This window comes from Pyrgilauda ruficollis, unplaced genomic scaffold (genome assembly GCF_017590135.1).
Source record: "Pyrgilauda ruficollis isolate IOZ18807 unplaced genomic scaffold, ASM1759013v1 scaffold84, whole genome shotgun sequence".
NCBI lineage: Eukaryota > Metazoa > Chordata > Aves > Passeriformes > Passeridae > Pyrgilauda > Pyrgilauda ruficollis.
In genome coordinates this window covers 249796-272941 of record NW_024530377.1, presented here as the reverse complement: position 1 = coordinate 272941, position 23146 = coordinate 249796, and the positions used below count along the sequence as shown (strand labels likewise).

Below are 23146 nucleotides of genomic sequence, written 5' to 3'. Positions count from 1 at the left end.
CAGCAAATTTACAAATCAAGACATCTGCACCTCCTTGCAGATGGAGCTGCATCGTGCCCAAACCTGATTGACAGACAGGGGGTTTTATCCCAAATGTCTGAGGGAAGAAAAAAACCCCAAATTATTAGGAGAAAAAAATAAACAGGTAATACAATATACTTCTTTACATCCCTCGAAGCCTGTTTCAGCAGGCTGCAGAAAAGGCCCCAGGAGCCATATTTAAACAAGGGAGGCATTCTGCCAACTCAGAATTTGGGAATTCCAGCTGGAGAAATCTCAGTGAGAGGCTTGAGGCTTCTAAAGGATATGCTGTGGTGAGATAGATTAGGCAAACTGGAGTCTTGCAAAGTTAAAATCAAATCTTCTGGGCTTTCCTGAGCAAGCCAAACGAGGCTTATCAGCTGAGTGAAAAGTCTGGGTTTTTGGAAAGGGCACTCAGCTCACTGCAGGAAACAGAAAGGTCTCTGAGCTGAATTTTAGACTGGGAGATAAAACTCCATCTCAGGGTAGGATCAGTTGTTCTTTGAGTGGGCTGAGGACCTTCCAGGGAGTACAGGAATGTCTCACATGAATGGTTTTGGAACCAAGGTGCAGTTTATCCTCTCCCAGCCCTCACTGGTAGGATGGAGTGTGGTTGAAAGGCTGTGCTGGATTTGCCTCTCTAACTCTGAGGAGCCTTTTTGGGGATAAGGAGCAAAATCTGAGCTAAGAGTTGTAATTACAGGAGAAAGAAGATTGAAAAGTGTAAGAGACTGAACGAAGCCAGCTCTGGGAGCCATCCTGAGGGATAATTGTAGGGAGCAGATGAATTAAGTGTGGGCTGTGGTGGCAACAAAGAGTTTGTCTCTTTGATTGTGTCCTTCTCTTTGTTTTCTGCAGGCTTTGGATTTAATGTGAATAACAGCAACCCCACCATCTGCATCAATGACCTCATTGCAAAGTTGAACAGGGAAGAGGGGACAGAGCTGAAGCCTCTGAGTGCAGACTGTCTCATTGCAAGGACTGTGACTGTGCTGGAGAGGCTCATTGAGGTTTTCCAGGAGAAGGGGCCCAACGGAGTTCTTCCCCAGTACTACAAGTATTGGGTACACAGGTAAGAATCCTCAAACTTTCTTTTAATAAAATTGGTGGAAGAACTCATGGGTATTTTGTCTTTTTCCACAAAATTCCTTTTGTTATGAGCGAATAATTTAAAATACACTCCCAAACAGGATGCACATTTTTAAGGGAGAATTGAAGTAGCACATAATAAATCAGTGATTAGCATGAGTTAAAGAATGCTTTCAGGTATTTTACATGTATCGTCTCCAAACATAGGGAATTTGGAATGATTTGGTTTGAGATGGATGAAGCTGCTGTACTTTTAGGAGGAAAAAACAATAGATTGTTTGGATTAACTCCAACTCTGTTCATTCCACAAAAGGAAATTCAAGCAGGTAGAAAATGCTGCTGAAAGTCAATCTATGTGAAGAACCATTGAGGTGAGAAATGAAATACTCTGTTAGAAGGTGAAGCCTTCCCTGTGAGGGTGCTGAGGCCCTGGCACAGAGAAACCCTGGCTGCCCCATCCCTGGAGTGCCCAAGGCCAGGTTGGACAGGGCTTGGAGCAGCCTGGGACAGTGGAAGGTGTCAGGGTTGGAGTAGGATGATCTTTAAGGTCCTTTCCAACTCAAACCATTCCATGATCCTTCTAATGATTCTGATGAGTCCTCTGAGGTGATTTTGGTGCCTTGGAGTGGCTCCCTAGAGCAGAGGCTAGACAAGATTAAGAGAATAAGAGCAGGTATTTATTAAAGGCCTCCACAGACACACCTTGGGCACTCAGAAGCCTCCCAGAGGCCTCACCCAACCTGGATAATGGTCACCAGTGTTTCACACAATTATCACTTTGGTCCATTTGCATATTAGGGGTTAATTCTCCAATTACAGCTTCAGATAATGAAGTCATTAACCTCCAGTTTGCTCCCTCCCAATTCACTTTATTTTATATTTTCAGGTCCTGAGGCTGTAGGGTGTCCTTGGGTCTCAGGCCCAGAGGGATTGTTTTGTCTGAGCAAAATGTGAAGAGAGTAATTAAGACTTTATAAGGAGTTTAGAGTTATGCACTAATGCAGTACAGGATTAGAAAAAAATAGAAAAGCTGAATTCTTGAGGCATTATTTTTAATTACTCAGTGTCCATGTGTTGCTGTATTGGTTTGAAAAGCCAGGTGTCTGCTAAGGAAGGCAGGAGCCTCCCTTGGAATGGAGAATGTAAACCTTCTCCCTCTGAATTATTATGATTTTGAAATTAAAAGGCTCTCAGGCAAAGATATGGCAGTAGGAATAACAGTTCTTTATTAGGAAAAATTAAAAGTAAAATTAAAATGCAGTAATACAAAACACCACTGATGGAGTCAGAGCATGCCCTGGCCCCCTGTGGGTCAGGGTGGTGGCACAGTCCCATCCCATGGTGGCTCAGCCCTCCTGCAGTGCCAGCTGTGCTTCTGCTGGAGCAGGGATCCTGCACAAGGCTGCAGTTTTCCTCTGAACCTCCAGGGCTGCTGGAGATGGGCCTGCTCTTCCTCTGGGAATGCAGGGCAGGAGAAAGCTGTTCCTCTGGGAATGCAGTGGGCAGAGGCTGCTGTGCTGTCCCAGGCTCAGATTGTATCCAGGTAGGAATGCTTGGCTCCTGCCCTGGGCGGAGCATCTCCCCATGGGATGATGGAATTTGATCAGCCCTGCAGGGACACTCCCTGGCCATGGACAGCAGAGATCTGCTGGAGGGAGGATTGGCTGTGGGAGAGATAAAGAAAAAACTGCCCCAAGAACAGCAGAGAACTGCCCCAGCTCTGACAGGTGGAGATAGAACACACACACCCAGGCACATCCTGCATTTCCAGCCCAGGGCAGTTCTGACAGAATTCTCTGTTTTCTGTCCCAATTCTCAGTGGGAAGCAGGTGCGGCTCCGCAGCGAGGAGGGCGCGCTGGCCTGGATTGTTGGGGTGGATGACTATGGATACCTGCAGGTGCACCAGGAGGGCAAGGGCGTGGAGTCTGTGCACCCTGATGGCAACTCCTTTGACATGCTGAGGAACCTCATCGTCCCCAAGCACTGACAGGAACTCTTTAGTACTGGGCACTGTCACCTCAACCTCAAGGTGGGAAGGGTAACTGAAAGTTTGATTTTTCTTTCTGATTTTCTGCTTTGTGTTTGCTGTGGGTAACGTCAGCAGCTGAAAAGAGGTGGTGATCTCACAGCTGAAGGCCTTTATTGTTTTCATTAACTTTAAAACACACCTCTGTTGCCATTCTTTGTAAGGATCTGTTCTTTGCAAGGGGTCTGATTGCAAAGGAATATTTGTGGTGAACAGAACTTTCTCTTCATTTACGGCCTGTACTGGAGAGACTGAAGTGGCTCAACATTTCCTTTTTTTTTTTTGTTGTTTCTGTGTGATTTAGCACAGTGCAGGACAATATTTACTTTTTTACTTTGTTGGTTTTTTGGGTTTTTTTTTTTTTTAACTAAATTCTGTTTTTCTGTGTTGTCTGTACTAAAACCAGCTGGAACATCACATATTCCTGAATTGCTGGGATCACCACTGTGCTTAATTCCAGGTCTGAGTGAAGATCCTGATTTGGTTCTTCTCTGTGTAGACCTCTACAATAATTTACCAACCTGTGCTTTGATCTCAGGTCTGCAACTCTTAATGGCTGCCTTGAGTTTTTGGGAGAGTATTCCATCAGCACTTAGGAGCTGTGCTGGGTTATCCAAGTGATTTGCACTCTGCTCTTCTCAGTCAGTTGGATCTGAGTAAATCATCTCATCTGTCCTTTAAATCATGGTTTTCCAAGAGGTTACAGGAAAAAAACCCACTGGAGCTGTGTCACACCCAAGTTATTGTAGAACCCCATCTCAGGGGGTGAAACCTGTAATTAATTTAGAATTTAGTAGTAATTTTATCATTATCTCAAGGAAGTTAAGTGAATAAATCAAGGGAATAAATCAAATTCCCTGCTGCAAACAACTACTGCAGTGAGAAAGAGAAATCACACCATTCCCCCATGTCCAAATTCTCTTCCATAGCCCTTTTGTCACCCTCTTTCCCAAGCCAGTGTCTGGTTTTGCTGCTAAGCTCTAAAAGCAAGAGCTTTAACACCTGCTGACCTGAAAGCAGCTCATTTTTGGGGCTGCCTGCACATTTCCAGGTGGGGGGAGCAGCCTGGGAATTCTCCTGGAGCAGCCACGTGGGAGCTTGGTGGGGTTTTCTCCCAAGGAGACTTGGCCACCACAGCTCCCCAAACAATTCTGTGCCAGCCAGGCTTGTCCCAGGTGGGATGTGGCCACCTTAATTTCTTTTTTTTTCATGGTGGATCAGCCAGATTGGTTTGCAGAAAGGAAACTACTGTCTTCTAGCCAGAAATGGGGTTTTTAGGTTAAAGTTCACTTCATAAACAATCCAAACATTTTAGATTGTTTCAGCTCCAAAGCCAAGAAGTCTTAAAACAAGGAAACTTGTCTCTAATGGTAATTTTGACCAATCCTCACATATTAGGGTTTGGGTGGTTTGGCAGCAAGAGTAGAAATTAAATTGTCCCTGTTAAATTTAGGATTTTATGCTCCATCTCACAGAAGATTTGTCCTGATTGTCCAAACCCTGCTGGGTTTTTTTTCCCCCATGATCCAGATCACGTGAGGCTGCACACCAGCATCTCCTAGAACTGCACACACTCTGCTGTTAATTGCCATAATTAAAATGATGCACCTAGTTTAGCTTTTTCCCACCAGATGCTTTCAAAACTGCTTCGGGCTGAGAAGGTTTGGCAGCTGCCTTTGTTATAAGAATTCAATATTAATGCATGTTTTAATCAACTGAGACTCGAGTCTGGCTTTAAAAAGCTTCAATAAAAAGAAAAAAAAACATATATTTATATATAGATCTATAAAAAGTGGGTGTGCACATGCACACTCACATCTTCCTGCTGCATCCTTATTTATTTTCTGCCTTTTCCTTCACGAGCAAACTGCAGCAAAGCAGAGCTCTGGTGCTGCTTTTCCAACCACAGAGTTTTACAAAACTTCACCTTAAGCCAGAATTCGTAGGTAAAACTGTCTCAGCTTTAGGATTTTCCTGCAGGAAGCACCTTTAGGGTTTTGTTCATGTTCCACACAGACTGGGAAGTGCCTGGAGGGATTGAACAACCAGGTCGTGCCTCGGGCTGGGGCTTGAGTGGCTTCCTTAAAACTTCCTTCTCCCTTCACTGGGGAAAAAAACAAGATGGGGAAAAGGATAAAACATGGGAATTTTGGAAGGGCAGAATGAGTTTTAGTGGCTGAGCAGCAGCAGAGGAATTTTTCAGCATTTTTTAAATGCTGCAACATTTCCTGGTTACTGTTGGTCCTTTTGTAGCTGCCTTAGTGATGAGCTGATTCTGTTCTCGCTGGAAACTGTCAGGTTCTTCCCAAAATTTCTGCATTGGGAAGAAACTTGGAGTGGAATTTCCTTGCCACAGGGGAGAGCTGCCCAACCCTGGATGTGCCAGAGCACTGGGGTTGCTGTGGGAGCCACTTTGCCTTTTCAGTGGCCTCTTCTGGTGTCTCCTGGATTTGGACGAAGGATTTGTTGCTTTCCCTTGGGAAGAACCAAAGACAAAAAGAATTCCCATGGGACAAGGAGCAGCTGGATGGAGTCCTTGGAGAAGTCCCTGAGTCTCTGTCAGGTGGAGTCTGACTCTTCCTCTGCCCAACGTGGCACGCCCAGAAAGCCACAACATTTTTGCAGGAAAATCCTTGTTTTTCTTGTTCTCTGTGTGTGACAGACAAATGTGGTGTGGGGTGTCCCTGGATGTGGGGCTGGAGAGATCCAGCCAGCTCCAGCCCCAGGAATAAAGCTCTGAAAATGTTTCATTTCGTTCAGCTGTCTGGATTAGTAAAACACCTCTTCCATTGTGAGGCTGAGGTCATATCTTAAACTATTTTCTTGATGAAGTGCTTTCAAAAAACCCATTTATTACCATGTCCCTATTACTGGGACTTCTTTTTTTAATTTTTTTTTTTTCCTGCTGGGCTCTGGTAGAACATTTCTCATGGTGAAAACATTTGTGGGGGTTGTTTATTGATAGGAAAACTTCTGGGTGTGTTGGCACGTGTGCGAGTCCAGGGTGGGTCGTGCCCAGTCAGCAACAAAGCTGCTTCCAAAGGTTTGAAAAAGTAATAATGTACTTCACATTTCAGAGTCCAGGCAGCACATCCTGCTTCTAGTAAAGCTTTTATAAGACTTCAGAGCTTTTTTTTTTATTTTTTAATATATCCAACAAATCAAGGGCTATTACCTGGAAATAATATTAAAGCATTTAATTCTTTATGCTGCTGCTTCACTGTGCAAAAATTCGTTTCTTTGCTTTCTCTGATTCAGCTGCATCAGCAGCCTGAAAAAAAAATTACTTTTTGCAACTCTTTGGAGATCTCTACAATCAAAACATCTGTCATGGGAAAGATTTGTGCTGGTTCCTGGGGGTAACTGGTTTGATAAAGACATTTGCATGGCTAAGTGGTGGTGGGGATGCGCTGCCTTGACCAGACACCAAAGAAATTAAATCTGGGCCCAGCAAAGGGCAGAGGTCAAAAAATGATGGATAAAAAAGAACTGCAGGGAAGAATTGTCAAGTGTTGAGTATCTCATTAGTGATTCTGTGTTATTTGCATTGTCCAAGTGTCTTAATTTAAAATGCAACGTGGCAATAATACAATAAATTTTTAAAACTGTGTGTGTTTTATAGTACATTAATTGTCAATATAGAACATGTCGCACATGAAATAAATTTTCAATATGCACCATTGCCTTTTGTGAAATACTTTGTTTTGTATGTAAAAAAAAAAAGAAAAATTCAACTCAGGTTTCCTTTGGCTACAGGATTTTATTAACATTTTAACAGTTGTGTTTTACATAATAAATAAGCAAAAATGCTTTACATTTTTAGGGAATACATATATAATTCTGAGCTTGAATAGGTTGGTTGGGTTGCGTGCTTCACCTACACTTGCCAAATAGCTTTTATCTGCATCATATTAAAAAAAAAAAAGCAAAATCTAACCTTCAGGAAAAAACTGGAATAACAATATTTCCTCTGTGGCATTTTTGAAGTGTGACTGAAATGCTGGAAAAAAAAAAAAAAAGAATTTATGTCCTGTCTTGAGATTTCTGGAGAAATTCTGGCAGATCTCCCATTTATTGGCACTTTCAGTGATGATTTCCCCAATTTTGCACCTGTTGTGCTGAATTTCCTTAAATTATGTTTTTCGAATCCTAGGGCACAGAGAGCTGGGGATTTATCTGTGCCTTTATCACCTTGTTTTATTTCCATTGCACTGCTTCCGAAACTTGGAGACCCCTCGCTGTGGAATTCACTTTTCCAGCTTTACCTGGGTCTGGTGGATGATTCCCTGACTGGCAGGGGGTTGGAATGAGATCTTGCAAGTCCCTCCCAACCCAAATTTTCTATGATTTTGGTAAAATATTCCCTCTTTCACTCTCTTTCACCCATTTTCCATTATTTTCTTGTCAGGTCTGAACTACCCCAAGAGTTAAAATCTTGTGAAGTCTCACTACAAAGGTGTGGCTCAAATACTAAAGAGAAATGAGGTTATTTTTCATAATATATTTCAATTCACATTCCCCTTCAGTACCATCTTTTTATTTTCATTTTTAAAAACATGTTTCATTATTAAAACACTGCTCACTATGATGGCAGTGCCCTGTTCTGCACTGTGATTTTGCTGAGAACATCTGTAATTTAACTGACCAAAAAAATCCTGTTTTTCTCCCAATGTAATTTACTCCCAGATGGGAACATGGAATTGCTGTTTAAATCTTGGAGAGTGGCAGGAAAAAAATCCTTCCCACATTTGCTTTTGCCATCTTTTCTGCACCTTCCCCTGCATTATCAGCTGTGAGTTCTTAATTGGTTCATTATTGCCTCGCAGGGAAATTTCCTGTGCCTGGGCACCACCTCCCCTAAAACACCTGGGGGAGAATGATGGAACACCTCCTCTGCTCAGGCTGCTGGAATAAAGCCTGGAAGTGGGAATAACAAGGTGGAAAAATATCGAGCTGAAAAATATCAATGGTGTTTTTCTCAAGCAAAGCCCAATTTTGGTGTTTTTATAGCAAGCAGGACTTGCAGGAACACCCAAATGCAGCAGTGCCACTAATGAGGGAGAAAGTGCAGCAGGAGAGGTTGGGCATCAGGTTTCTTTTTAATGATGCCAACCATGCCAGTGGCTCCTTTGTGGGGCATGGGTTTAATTTAATTGAACAAAATGAACCCATAATTATCTTTTCAGGAGTTGGGGTCGTTTATGAGGAGCAGGGGCTGGGAGGGCTCTGAACCAACTGGGAAAGCAACTGGTGTCTCCTGCCTTTGATTTATGGGGTCAGCATGATTATAATCCACATTTACAGCTTTTCTGGAGACTTGCCAGCTTCTCCAGCACTGAACAAACTGAGGTTACAGGGAGCGACTGTGCTGGTTTGGTTCTGTTTTGGGGTTTTTTTTGTAATCACTGATTTGGCTTTTTTTGTTCTGTTTAGCACAAAATGTATTTTTCATGCAGTTGAAAGCAACTACTGAGAGTGTTCAGTTCAAGTTCATTTTCCAAGTGAATATTAATTTGATAATAATAATAAAGGCTTCTCTGTTAACCTTTAACAGGAAGCACTGAAAAAAAAATACTGAAAATTGTTTTCAAGCCTTTGCTTTTAAAGTATTTTTGTGTACTCATAGCAATAAATATTCATACACAGAAGGAAATAACTTTATTTCTGTATTCTAATGGAAAATTCCCTGCCCATTTCAGGGGCTTGGAACTGCTGAATGAGCTTTAAGGTCCCTCCCAACCCAGACCATTCTGGGATGAATTATTGCTGCATAGAAAAGATGGAGAACATGGAATTTTTAGGACTGAGTGTTTAATTATGATTTTTCTGACAAGGTGCAATCTATGAGCAAGTGTTTTTTCCATATTATACAAACCAGGTAAGAATTTTCTTCAAAGAATTATGGAATGGTTTGGGTTGGAAGGAACCTTAAAGCTCCTCGAGGGAACCTTCCACCATGCCAGTGTGCTTAAGGTTTTTCAGTGAAGTTCTCTTTAGAGTCTGATGACAGAAAGTTTGAAAAATTCCGAATTGAGCTTGAATTGGGGTAAGGAATGGAGCTGAGTGAGCTCTAGAGCCACATTTATTGTTTAGGGAGCCTTTTGTTGTTTTATCCACTCACAGTGTTTGGGGACATGGTTGAAAACCACCGTGGGCTGTGTTGTCAGTTAAACTCCCACAGATCCATCCTCTGCAAAGAATTAAAAATAAAGGGGTGAAAATCTATTTCTGGCTGGCTGGGCCAAATGTGAGAGTTTCAAATGTGCTGTTTGGGATTTGTGAAGTGCTCCAACCAGGGAATTCCAGCCCTACCTTTGTGCTGACAACAGGATTTATGCTGGAGGAAGTTCATCGTGTTAAGAGCTGGAATTTTCAAAGCTCACAATTCTGCTGATAAGTTCAAAATAAGGCAGAAATGTTCATTATTCTCTTGACTGTAAAGAAAACATTTCTGGTGCTGTTATTAAGATGTATTTGTGACTGGCTGGGTTGAAAATCTGCACAGGCTTCCCCCAGAATACTCAGGGAAACACAGGATTTAGGAGTTTCCTTTTCTTATTTGTGGGGAATTAGTTCCTGCTCCATAATTTGTCCCAATTTGCCATGACAAGACCTGTAACCCTGTAATACCTATCTTTGTACCTATTAATTTGTCATATCGTCCCTTGTCAAGATAAATGGTAGTGGCAACAATCTCAGAACACTGAAATCTGTTAAATAAATCAAATGTAGGGTTGATTTATTTAGTTTTAAAACTTTTTGGTAATTAATAAATAAGCTTTTTTCTGTTTGGGTAGGACAGCTGTGTTGTGGTTGCTCAAAATCAGCACTCTCTCAACAAAGTCCTTTTGTCAGGGGGTTGGGTGGAGAGTTGATGCGAGGTTTCACACAATTTGTCAAAAAAACCCTAAACTAGAATGCATATTTTATGATAATGATTAAAAAAAAAATCTTGAGTTTATTTTAAGGAGGGGGTCAAGGAAAAAAAAAAATGTTCTTCATATAAACCTCTGCATATAACACCTCTCGTTTCCTTCTGCTGCACACTATAAAATAACAAAAATAAGATCTGGAACTTGGCTTCTCCCTGGCACCAGAGCTTTATCTGGGACACCAAAGCACGGCAGGGGATGGAGGGGATTTTCCTGGCCACTGGGACTGGTGGAACTCACCAGTTTGTCCCTCACTGCCCTCCAGCTTTGCTCAGTAAATGTCACTGTGTACAGCTTCACCAGTGCCAGGGTCTCACCACCCTGTGAGCAAAACATTTCTTCCCAATCTCTGATCTGACCCTGCCCTGTGGCAGTTCAAAACCATTTTCCCTTGTCCTGTCACTTCCTGTCCCTATAAAAAGTCCCTCTCTCTCCTTTTTATCAAACAAGGCAGAGATAGAACAGGTCTCAATACAACCCCTGCCCATGAAAAGATATTTTTTTTTAGATTATCTCAGTCTGTGCTTGTCCTGGTCTGAACCCTAATTTCAAATCACCCAAGGCATGGGCTGATTCCTCTCCATTATTCTCTCTCCAAAAACAAAGGTGAGACAAAATGTCTTTTTCTCATGGGGAATTCCCTTTGCAAAATGTCATTTCTTTCTTCCAGTAGGCACTGGCTAAACCTGGGGAGTTTTTTCACAGATTTTCTCCATCTTTTTCCTCATTACCTGAGTTTTGGCATGGCTGGTGGCACAGAGCTTCACACAGGTAGCTCAGAAGGCCCAACAGCACCACTGAGTGACCAGCAGGTCCTGTGGTACCCACAGCAGCAATTTCAATGGTAAAAAGGAAACTTCTGACTAAAAACACAGTTGCCTTCACTGAAATGATTTTTTTTTATGATGACTGGGCCAGCTGGGAAAAAGTGGAAGAAGCTTCAAAACCAGATCCCAGAAGCAGAAACATCTGATTTGCAGGCAGTCGTATCTGCTACGTGCTTCTTCAGAGCTTTGATGGCTTGGCACCATCATCCTCCAATCTCTGATCTCTCCAAAAGGAGCTATTTTCCATGGAGAAAAATGTCTTTGGCCCACGGCGCTCTTGGCAGATGCTGCCGTGGATGTGATGTGGAATGGCCTCGCATCCAAGCCGGCTGCCAGATGTCAGATTTGGCTTTGCCTTTGGATCGAAGATGATGATGCTAAGCAGATCCTCCCTGCTTTGAAGCTCCCTGGCTGTCAGTTCTCCAGTGAGCCACTGGAAAAAAGCAGCACTTGACAACCTAAGGGAGATCAGATGCAAAAAAAAGAAAAAAAACCCAAAAACCGAAAAAGTCGCTTCCAAAGGTTCAGAATTCAGCAAAAGTGCAACAGTGCTGAGTCTGCTTGAGGAGGAAACAAGGCTGGAAAAATTGGGTGGAAATCCTGTTTATAGGGGAAGCTCTGGTTTTTTTTCCCCTTTTGCCCATGCCTGAGTTTGACCATATTTTTCTCCTCAACTCAAAGGAAATATGTACGTATTTCCTTTAAAAAAAAAAAAGTTTATTTTTTTATACAACTCAAAATGCTTTTGCAGGGAGTTAATTGTAGCAAGCCAACATTTGTCAAATCCCCAATAAATATCCATCAAAATGCATCAAAATGCTCAAAAAAGGACCCACATCTCCCAACTCCAGCAGCAAAATCTTCAGTGGAAGAAGAACCAGAAATAGGAACCGCTGGTATTTCAGCTCCATTTTCCTCCTCATGGGGAAATGTGATGTGGGACGAGCTTGAAAAATAGCAGCAGTTCCTTGCAGGTTTTTTTGGGGATTTGGGTTTTTTTACCCTGTTCCTGCAGGTTTACTGGGGATAGGGAGGATTTACTTAAGTCTTTATCCTTATCATCAAAATATGTAGGTTTTTTGGGGGACTTTTGTGAGGTTTTTTGGGGTTTGGGGTCTTTTTGATTGTTTGGGATTTTTTTTTTCCTTTTTTGTTTTGTGGGGGGTTTTTTTGCTTGGTTTTTTTGTGGTTTTCTGTTTTGTTTTGTTTTGGTTTTGTGTGTTTTTGGGGGGTTGTTTTTTTGGGGGTGGGGATTTTTGTGGTGATGGGGGTCGGGGTGTTTATTTTTGTGGGTTTTTCTTTTTTTTGCCTTTGTTTTTCTTTTTTTCTTTTTTCCCCACAGCATCTTCAGAAAGGACAAAAACATTTCCTATTTTTGGTCTAAAACTCCTCCTTTTCCCCCGCAGTCCACAGGAGCAACCAAAGGAAACAGCAAATTAGAGGAGCACAAACTAAGGAAAAGGATTTAACCTGCTCTAGGCTGTGAGAAGAGCTTCCCTCTTGCTCATTTTCAGCCTAACCACAGAAAAGTGAAATAAAATGCTGCTGGCAGTGAGGTGAGGTCCATCATGGGTGAGGTCAAACCATCCTGTGAAGGACAAACCCCAGGCAGAAAATATTTGTTCCTCTGTGGGAAGCACATTTGATGTCTGATTCCATCTTCTGTCTGATGCAGCAAGCTCAGCTTTGAACATATTTATATTTTAATATATTTATATTTTAATATTCCCTTTGGATCTTGGATATCTCCACCCATAAGTGAATAAATACTTGATTCTGATACCCAAGAGCCTACCTAAAATGGCACCCTGGAGACTACCTAAATTTTTTTTTTACATTTATTTTAATTTTTTTACAATTTATTTTAAATAATTTATTTTTAACTTATTTTTCTATTTTAAATTTCCACTACTGCCTCCTCCATTCCAAGAAATGAGGGTTTCCATCTGACTGCACAGCAGTACCTCAGTCCTCATCAGTGATTTTTAATTAATGAAAATTATGAATGCAGAGAGATGTGGATGGAATCCAAGGATTGGCTCTGGATTGGAAAGTGATAAACTGGAATTCTGCTTAAAAGAGTGTAATGAAGGATTTCCTGGGAGTTCTGCAGCAGCTGATTTGAATTCTGCACTTGTTGATGCCCTCTGACACTTTCAGATACACCTCAAATCTCAAAAGAACCCCTGTATTTACTAAGTCTGAATAAACTCAGATGTGGTGGGGTTTTGGGTTGGTTTTTTGTTTTGTTTTGTTTAGTTTTTTTGCATATTTTTGTGACAGGTTTTTGTATAATTCTCACAGTTACTGAAAGTAAAGCAGGAAACAGCGGGGAAATCCAGTCCAATCAAGGCTGCTCTTGCTAAAGTCAGCAGCAACCTGAAATCTCAGCAGAACTTCCAAGGTTCATTCATAAAAACAGTTAAATTCAGGGCTGTGTTTGACTTGAAGGGGAAGCTGGGCCAGGGGACTAATTAATGCCATTAATTGAGTTAAAGATACTTGACACCATCCCAAAATAGCCTGAATTGCCAGAGTCTGGTTTGTCCAAATATTTTTGTTGCTTTAGCTGATTCACATTGTTCCTTGCCCGTCACAACTTGATTCAGTTTCATTTTGGAGTTGGGGCAGCCGTGAGATCAGGAGTGTTTAAAATGAGAGATAAATCTCTGCCAAAACCACTGCAAGAAACCCTGTTCTGGTTGAATACAGTGGAAAAAAACAAGTTGGACAAGATGATCCCCAGAATTCCCTTCCAACCCTAATTATTCCCTGATTCCGTGATTAGAGGGTATTTTGAGCATCTTTACATTTGGTTGTGTTATAATTTTTCAAGGTTATTTCTTGTAGGTTTCCACCTTAGAAAAGTCAATGCCTTTCCTCAAAGAATTTCTATCCCTGACCATCTGCACAGTGGAATAATGCAGGTGATGGGAGACATTTTCAAATTCGGAATTATTATCAAGTAAAGCAGAATTATCACTCTGTAAGGTAAAGACATTCAGAGTGGCTTTGTGCTGAGAAAGGACAAGCTTCAATTTTTATGGGAATAGGTGGTGTTTATTTTCATATGGTGACCATTGTCCAGGTTGGGTGAGGCCTCTGGGAGGCTTCTGAGTGCCCAAGGTGTGTCTGTGGAGGCCTTTAATAAATACCTGCTCTTATTCTCTTAATCTTGTCTAGCCTCTGTTCTACGGAGCCACTCACAGAATTCCCAGAATCACTGGGTTGGAAGAGACATCCAAGACCATCGAGTCCAACCCAGAGGTTTGTGTTCCCAGCCCCTCTCCAGCCTCGTTGCCCCCTCTGGATGTGTTCAAGCATCTCAATGTCCTTCCCAAACTGCAGGATCCAGAAGGCATCCAAGGCATCAAAACCGTTTTTCAAACCGCGAACACAAATCCTCCCCATCCACCGCGCGGCCGAGCTTTTTCTCCTGGCTCAGAGCGACACCCACCTTCATAACTCTGTGCAAGGTTGTGCCTGATGATGTTCACTGGCTGCTCAGGGAGGCTTTTGGAGGGTGACTGGCTGCTGGGAACCAGGGAGTTTGCATAGTGCCACTGGCACTCGCCGTTGGTCTGCAGCGCGCCCAGGAAGAACCGTGCCACCTCGCAGGGTGCCCCTTGGGCCTGCCCGAATTTTGCAGGCAGCATTTGCTTCTTGCCACTGAAGACGTGGGAATCCACAGGGAAGTGTCCATAGTGGTAGGAGAAGGGCAGGCTGTAGGGAGGGGCGTACAGGAGTTCGCTGCTCTCTGAATGGAAGTTCTGTTCCTGAAGGGCGGCGGCGCTGGCAGCGGGGCTGGAGCGCCAGCTCCCCACCTGGCTGCATTCCAGTTTGTCTGCTTGGAACGAACTGTATTGCTGGGAGAAAGAGAGGGAAAAGAGCAGGGGAAGAGAGTTAAAGGAGGAACTTTTGTAGGAAAGTACAGGACATCTCAGACAGGCACCCAGAGCTGGGACTCACTGGCTCAAGGGATGGACTGAGCAGCGCGTTTGAAGTTCCTCTCTTCGTGACCTTGCCTTCACGTGGGAACAAAAATCCTGCTTTGAGTTGATAATTTTGGCACTTCAGTTTTCCAGAATCACAGGACTAAGGCTGGAAAAGCCCTCCCAGTCCACTCAGTCCAAGATGTGCCCAGTGACCACCTTGTCCCCAGCCCAGAGCACTGAGTGCCACATCCAAGTGACACCTCCCAGGATGGGGACTCCAAACCTCCCTGGGCACCCTTTCCATGGGGAAATTCCTCCTGACATGAAGAGCTCCACACACCAACAATAAATGACGCACATTCTACACCAGCACAGATTTTCACAGCACAATTCCAAGTACAAGATTTTCTTCTTTTTGCGAAGAAAGAACGTCGTGTTTGAAGTGCTTCACACACTCCATATCCCAAAGGTTTTACATCACTTGCCAGAGCTGGTTTGTGCTACCTGTACTTTCCACCCTAAGGAAGAAGGATCTTATTTTGTCCTGCTTTATGAGGGATTTCCTGGGGTGGACAATCCTATAGTCTGTTTTATAGTAAATTCTCTACACTGTCCCAAGCACTCAGTGAGAACAACTGGTAATTAAATATTGCTGGAAAATTTACCTGTGGCGGGTAAGGTGTTGTTCTGAGTTTTGCCTTCATTTTATTACTTTTGGGTTTTACTATTTTCCTTGTTTCCTGCGAGGTAGGTACTGAGTTTCTGCATGAAAACTGTGACTTGGAAATGGTAACCTGGTCCAGTGACAACTGAAGTTCCTTGTACTCAATATCTCTGCAAAAGAACAGCCCAGTAAATTAAAACCATGGGAAAATCCAAACTAACTCCTGTAAAAATACATGTTAGCATTCACAGGGCTTGAATTTTTACTCTTCCAAGATTTTCACAGAGTCTGGGGATGTCAGGAGGCAGAGAATCTTATGGGGTGACCTCATTCCCATGGAAGTCTATAAAAAAATTCCACTGGGAATCACATAAACACCTTTGGGTGAAGTGTCCCCTCTCTCTGAGCCTGAGCTGTATCATCTTCCCTCAGCCATCCCTGGCTCCCTGTGGTTTGTAACCATGGAAAGACAGAGATCAAGTAATCTGTCTCCTGCTCAGCCAGGAATTGGTCTCTGCCCTGGGGAAAGGAAAAGGAGCAATGTTCCTCCTCTGTCAGCAGCGTGTGCTTGTAACTAAACCACACAAGCTGCAAGATTGGTTTTGATCAAAAAATCACAGAATATTCAACTTTGGAAGAGATCTTCAAGCTCATCAAGTCCCACCATCACCCAGCAGCACCAGCATCACCCCAAGGGCCCCATCCAGACTCCTCTTGAATAATTCCAGAGAGAGTGACTCCACCTCCTCCCCATGGCAGCTCATCCCAAGGCCTCATCACTCTTTCAAAAGACAAAACCCTTCTAATCTCCAATCTGAACCTGTCCTGACAAAATTAAGGCCATTTCCTCTCCTCCTTTCCCTTGGGACAAGGCAGCAGAGCCTGACCCCCCCTCACTGCCCCTCCTGTCAGGGAGTTGTGCAGAGCAATGAGATCCCCCCTGAGCCTCCTTTGCTCCAGATTGAACCCCCCAGCTCCTTCATGAGATGCTTCCCAGCCCCTTCACCATCTCCACTGCCCTTCCCTGGACAAGATGAAGATCTATATAATAATGATAATAATTAATACAGCAATGTTTTCTCTCAACTGAAGAGATGAGATCGTACAAACAGAGAAAGCTGCAACACGCGAGCACAGAACGACACTGGAAGACACAAGCCAAGAAAACTTGGCAGATTTAATCCTTAGTGACTCAATTAGTGATAACAGGTAATGGTACAAAGTATTTGGACTTACGTAAGGACATAATTGACACTCACTATGCAGTGAGGCCGTGACGAACGGCTGTTGTGCACGATGGTGGCGTAGCTCTGCACCCACACCCAGCCTCCCTGCTTGGACAGCAGCCGGTAGTACTTGGTGGTCACTTGGCCTTTCACCAGCACTGTGAACACAAGGAAAAGAATATGTTTTAAAAATTCATGTTTTTTGGTCTCATGACCTCTTCCTGGAGAGGTTTATTTGCAAGCCAAGCGCTTTTCTCCCTCACGGAATCACAGAATTAGTGATGTTGGAAAAAACCTTTCAGATTTCTGAGTCTAACCTACGTCCTAACACCCTCCATCCTCTTCCTCGCAACAAACTTTAAATAACCCCCTGCAAAATTATCTATGCTGCCCTTTTCTATAGATTCATAACACCATATTATTATTTATATAAAATGTGAAGTCTCCTAAGTTTTGTATTCCTTCTTCTCTGGGTCACCTATGGTTGCATTCTTCACAAACACTGCTTTAAAATTTCTAACTGCAAAAGAAAAGTTCAGGGCAGCAAAAGTATTTTGAAGTGGACACAATTCTTTTGAAAGGAGAGGAAATGGCCTCAAATGGCACCAGGGGAGGTTCATGTTGGAGACTGAAAAAGAAAATTTCCCTGGAAGAGTGGTCAGGCCTTGGGATGAGCTGCCCAGGGAGGTGTTGGAGTCTCTGGAAGTGTTCAGGAGTCTGGATGTGGCCCTAGGGGACAGGGTTTGGGGTGAGGACTGCTTGATCCTGAAGGTCTCTTCCAACCCTGAGGATTCTGTGATTTTGAGATTTTTTTCCAGATTATTTGGAAGCACTTCTTTCATAGCTTGACAGATTATCATATATTTTGCAATGTATTTTATTTTGTGATGGTTGTTTTCCTCTGTAATCATGAAGGTTGATTTAAAAGGGTAAAATTGAAAAAAAAAAATCTTTGGTTGGGAAGCACCCAAACAAAGGCAAGGACAGAGAGGGGAATCAGATATCTGATAAATTCACCGGGCATGTAATCCTCCCTGAGCTATTCTGGATCCTCTGTGAACAAGGATATTTTGGCAGGAGGCTGTGCTGTAACAGGAGTTGTGCAGCATCTCCAAATATTTAATCCAACCACAAATATTTTTGGTTCAGTGCCAGGCCTTTATCTTAGGATTCACTAGAAGATAATGCCCAGCCTTTGAAGCTGGTTCTTCTCTTGTGTGGCCTTGGATCATTCCTCTGGAAACTCCATCTTCTTACTCTCCTATACAGTTATTTATTGTAAATTAGGGAATCAGGGACTGAGCTCGCTGCACAAATTGTGTTGAAAAAAAGTGGGCAATGGCAGAAATTCCTTTCTATAAATATGGTTAAGAAATGAAATCTAAACCTGCTCTTTATAATTTTAAAACCTTGTCCTGTCACTTTTTTTCTGTCACTGACGTAACCAGAGGACACAGTCTCAACCTGCATCAAGGGAAATACAGGTTGGATATCAGGAAAATGTTTCTCATGGAAAGGGTGATGAAGTTCTGGAATGGCTGCCCGGGGAGGTGCTGCAGTCACCATCCCTGGTGTGTTTAACAAAGCCTGGATGTGGCACTGGGGACCAGGGTTTAGTTGAGCTCTTGGGGCTGGGTTGGACTCGATGGTCTTGAAGGTCTCTTCCAACCCAGTGATCCTGGGAATTCTGTGAATTCTGTGAATTTTGCCCATATAAAAAATCCCTCTCCTTCATTTTCATCCATTTCCTTGTGGTACTGGAAGACTCAGTGAGGTCTCCCACAGTCTGGAGCACATGGGCCATCCCTCTGGGCTGCTTCTTTTCCTATCCATTGCACATCTCAACATATTTAAACTTTCCTTCAAATCCAGTTTACCTCCCAAAGAAAATCAGGCTCTTACACAATTGACAGGTCTTTCTGGGAGTGTCAGTTCTTCCATTTTAGGATGAGGTGCCCACGTGTTCAGAAGGCAATAAAATGAAAACACCTAAAACTGTCTGCAGCTCTGATCTCTGCTCCCTGGGACAGGGACAGCATGCAGGGAAGGGCTGGAGCTGGCCAGGAGGGATTTAGGTTGGATTTTAGGGAAAGGTTCTTCCCCCAGAGGGTGCTGGCACTGCCCAGGCTCCCCAGGGAATGGGCACAGCCTCGAGGTTGCCAGAGCTCCAGGAGCCTTTGGCTAGCGCTGCCAGGGATGCCCAGGGTGGGGTTGGTGGAGGTCTGGGCAGGGCCAGGGGTTCCACTGGATGATCCCTGTGGGTTTATTCCCACTCAGGATATTCCATCATTCCATGATCCTGCAGGACATTCAAAAACACACCCTCCATGGTGGTCATCAAGCCACCACTATCTGGCATTTCAAATCTCTCTTAGGTATTTCTGCCTCATTCTTGCTGGTGTTCCTTCCACTCCTACATTTTTACATGGATTTCTTTATGGGAGGAGGGTGTGCATGATTAAAAAAAATCATGAGGAGTGTGTGTGTAAGTATGTAAACACATACAGAAAATATAAAGACATTTGTATTTTTTAAGTGCAATTTATCACTGCAAGTTGAAAGTCATAGAGTGGCTACTCAAAGATTCTGTTCTAAAAATATTAATGATTATCTCTATGCCACAGTTTTACTATTTCTTGTTGTTCTATAATTGTGGATGGTGCTCTATAGCTGTGCTGTCCCATCCCTGTAAGTGCCCAAGACCAGGTTGGACAGAGCTTGGAGCACACTGGGATAATGGAAGATGTCCCTGCCATGGCAGGGGGTTGGAATGAGATGATCTTTAAGCTCCCTTCCAACCCAAACCATTCTGTGCTTTTATGATTTGGTGATTCATTCTAAAATCCAAATGGTCCTGTTCCAGGAAATAATCTTTACATTTCAGCACAGGCCATGTAACAGGTAATTTTTGGAATGTGGTCTGGGCTTTTCAGAACTAGGTCTTTGTGCTGGTTTAATGAGCACTTTTTCCTTGAGTTCCAAATGCTTTGCTACACTCAGTCTTCCTGAAGAGAAATTAATGCTGTCATGGATCACTAACTATAACAAAGTTCTTCCGTGTGCTTTGGGACTAGTTTTGGCTTTTCTCCTCTCTCACTGATTTTTTTTTTAAATCCCTCTTTTAGCTCTGCATTAAAGACAGTGTTTGAAAAGATGTGAAAACCACTGAGGGCTACAGTGTTCAGCTTTCCTTCCTAATTATACGGATTAACCAGTATTTCTCTGGGGATGGGGGAGGATTCCGTGTCTCCTGATTTTTTAGCAATCTGGGGAAAGTCTGACCTTGGCTGAGGGACAGTAACTGAGACAGTGAGTGAGCTCAGCTTCCATCTGGCTCTGTGCTCAGCTGCCCTGTTTGATGCTGAAAAGGAAACCTCAGGAATGGGAGTGAGGCAAATCCACCACCCAGACAATCTGTGCAGGCTCAGACTTCTTGGTGGCCTCTGCTGCAGCCCAAGGAGGAGGATCCCGTGGCTTTCTCCTCTGGATGTGCCCTCTGTGACTGGGTGTTCCAGGGCTCTGGCTCGCTCCTGGTTTTGCAGGGAAGCTGGGAAAGGCTCTGGGCTGTCAGACAGGACTATTTTAAAAGGTTCCACCAGGCTCCCAGGCGTGTGGCTGGGAGTTCCCAGCCTGCACTGAAGGATACCACTGCAAGAAATGGATTTCTTGGTTCCACACTGGCAGCAGATCCTGGTTTAGATGCCCTGGCATGTCATGGGCACGGCCCCTGGGCAAGGCACGGTGCCCAGCAGACTCTTTGTTTTGTTAGACCTCTTAAAATCTGGTGCTGCTCTGCCAGGAGTTTTGAGTGCTGGCAAAGCAGAGGCAGACCCAACACCAGAGATGGTGGAACTGAGCTTTTCTGTGAAATAACCCTACAAATACTTAGGGTGACTTCCAGGGAGCAGGATTGGTGGGGACACCAGCTGGGCTGGGCACAGAGACCTCAATCCTGTTCAAGTTCCTGTGGGAAGAGCAGGGATGCCCAAAATCTCCCTTAAAATGCTACAAATGAAGGGATTTCTCTGAGGGCACAAAGATATTTTGTCTGTACTGGAACTCTGTCCTGTGTTTTAGAGTGCAGGATCCTCCAGCAGGGCCTCCTTATTTGTGTGGCCACATTTCAGGGCAAACACTGTGTGTATGAAAGGAGCTCTGGAAATAAATAACACAGCTTCAAACACCACAAGTGTTTTCCTTGAGCTGGAAGCCAATCAAATGTTTCAAGCAGGAAACTCTCTTTGCTGCCAGCACACCTTAGGCAAATATTCACATCTACATTTCCCTCCTAGGTTGATGTTCTTGTTCTATCCCTCCTAACTTGCTCCCCTCACTGTTTCCTTTGTTTTATTCCCTGTGCTGCCTCACTCTGAGTTCAGCTGCTTCAGGGCTTCAGTTTGGGATTTTTTTTCCCTCTTAAAAAAAGCAAATGGTTATCCTAGTTTAGGGTTGCTTATATTTTTTTTTTTCCCTTAATACCCTTATTAGGTGTAAGATGTTTCTCTTTGGATTTCTGCATCAGGTGACACTTCATCATCAGATTGCTTTATAGAATGGTACAACAAACCTGCCAACCTTCCACTGCTCATGTTCCTGAGACATTTGCTGATGGATGCTGGGGGAGCTCTCACACTGCTCCCCAGAGGGACTTTGTGCACTTTACATCTGGTTTAATAATTCCCATTACTTGGTATTCCAACCATGACCCTGCACTGTTCCCACTGCTGCCCAAACATTACTCATTATTTTGTGCTTCTTGGGATTTATCCGCGTTCATAAATTCCTATGCATGGCTCGCATTTTTCTTCTGTTTTTAAAGTTTACAGTAATTCATCTTTAATCTACAGAACTGCTCTTAGTATCCTATTTGGCTGAGGGATTTTTTTTTCCTTGTGGAAGGATGTGGTGGGTAATTCAGTGAACATGATTTGTCTCTTCATTTAAAACTCCAGTCGTACATGGATCAAACTGGCAGCCACAGAATTATCCATCCTGCTACTCTAAAGTGGAAAACTGTTTTCCAGAGGTGATTGTGGCTGTGGTGGCATCATCTCCGTGCTGGCTGATGAAGGTATTTCAAAGAGTCTGGTGGAAATACTGAGTTTATTCTGAACAGGTCAACAGTCACATCCACATGCAGATGTCACCACTACAGAGAGGGTGCCCCTGACAGGATTTTCCATGTGCCCTGGTCATTCTTTTTACCAGTTCTCAGCCCAGAGTGTTCAATAATGTTTTGGTAAATCTGAACTCGCTGTAAAGATCAGTTTTTGCTTTCCCAGGTGTAGCACACCCTGCCACCGGCAGAATTCAGCACTTGCAATTTCAGCTTGGACTTGCCCAACACAGCTACAACCTCCTTGGTATTCCAGATCCTCATCAGTAGCACACATTAAGAGAAGAAGGAAGCCTAAAAGAGGGATTTGACTCTGGCTGCTTCCAGCCTACAGGAGCAATCTGGAAAAAAAATTCCCTGACATTGGTTTTTGGATGTCATCTTTGCCTCGTATGGGTTGCAGCAAACGGAGCCAAATCCAGAGTTCAGCCATTCCCTCAATTTGCTTTTCAAATTAATGTGCTACTGAATGAACTCCTTCCCAGATCCAGATGTTTGAAGATATGATTAGTGACTCTGTTGGAAGACGGGAAATTATTAAATGTCATTTTTTTCCTGACAATCCATTCTCCGAACCTCATCCACATGCTACTAATGAATGTCCCTCCAAGGAGTTTTTGGGATTGCATTCCCTTCAAACACAGGATGATTATTACTAACATATTTCAGAGGAATGCAGAGCTGCTGCATAGTTTTTGTTTTAACAGCAGAGGCTAGTGAAGTTCAGATTTTCCCCTCTCATTTACTTGCTCTTTTGGTTTACTTTTCCTTCAAGAGATCACCATCCAGAATCAATTCCAAATATTCAAAATAGCCTGGATCCCCTAAGTATAAAAACTGGCCAGATAAGTTGGTTTGGGTGTTGGTTTTTTCTTTTCAGAAGCCCAGCATATCGAGCTGTATTTACACAATTAATGGTTTCCTTAAGTGATAGCCAAGAACTTTTGAAAATCTGTCTCCAGTCAAGATTTGGAAAGGATTTTTTTCTGCTTTACAGCATGCTGCTTGTTGTCTGCAAAACTTCTCACTGTACTCAACCTATTCCATAGAATCCCAGAATGGTTTAGGTTGGAAGTGCATCCCTCTGCTCATCCTGGAGCCTCCTCTGGGCTCTCTGCAGCAGCTCCAGGTCCCTCCTGTGCCTCCAGCCCAGGTACTTACACAGGTGGTGAGCGTATCGCAGGTGGAAAACATCACAGCCGTGGACATGGTGGTAGAGGGTTTTCTCTATCAGATCCTGGGGTTCATATCCAGTTAATTCCGTGACCCTGGAAAAGGAAAAATCTGCAATAAACAAAATCTCGAGGAA

General features: G+C 43.4%; 2 protein-coding genes across 5 annotated transcripts in view; one reads left to right on the top strand and one right to left on the bottom strand.

The window, feature by feature from the left end:
* The window catches only part of HLCS (holocarboxylase synthetase), a 118848-nt gene extending 112033 nt beyond the window's left edge, over positions 1-6815 (top strand). Inside the window, exons 10-12 of one of the 2 annotated variants that reach the window (XM_041487753.1) lie at positions 880-1093; positions 2930-3140; positions 5494-6815. In XM_041487753.1, the coding sequence (XP_041343687.1) occupies positions 880-1093; positions 2930-3098 (383 nt within the window). In that variant the 3' untranslated portion in view covers positions 3099-3140; positions 5494-6815. Of the gene's footprint in view, positions 1-879; positions 1094-2929 lie in introns of both variants that reach the window. The other variant, XM_041487752.1, reaches the window with a different exon arrangement.
* A 7449-nt stretch (positions 6816-14264) lies between these two features.
* Positions 14265-23146, bottom strand: part of SIM2 (SIM bHLH transcription factor 2) — a 47370-nt gene continuing 38488 nt past the window's right edge. The window contains exons 7-10 of one of the 3 annotated variants that reach the window (XM_041487794.1): positions 22999-23105; positions 16732-16879; positions 15497-15665; positions 14265-14762 (exon numbers count right to left, since the gene is read on the bottom strand). In XM_041487794.1, the coding sequence (XP_041343728.1) occupies positions 14280-14762; positions 15497-15665; positions 16732-16879; positions 22999-23105 (907 nt within the window). In that variant the 3' untranslated portion in view covers positions 14265-14279. The remainder of the gene's footprint in view (positions 14763-15496; positions 15666-16731; positions 16880-22998; positions 23106-23146) is intronic. The other 2 variants (XM_041487795.1, XM_041487796.1) reach the window with 2 other exon arrangements.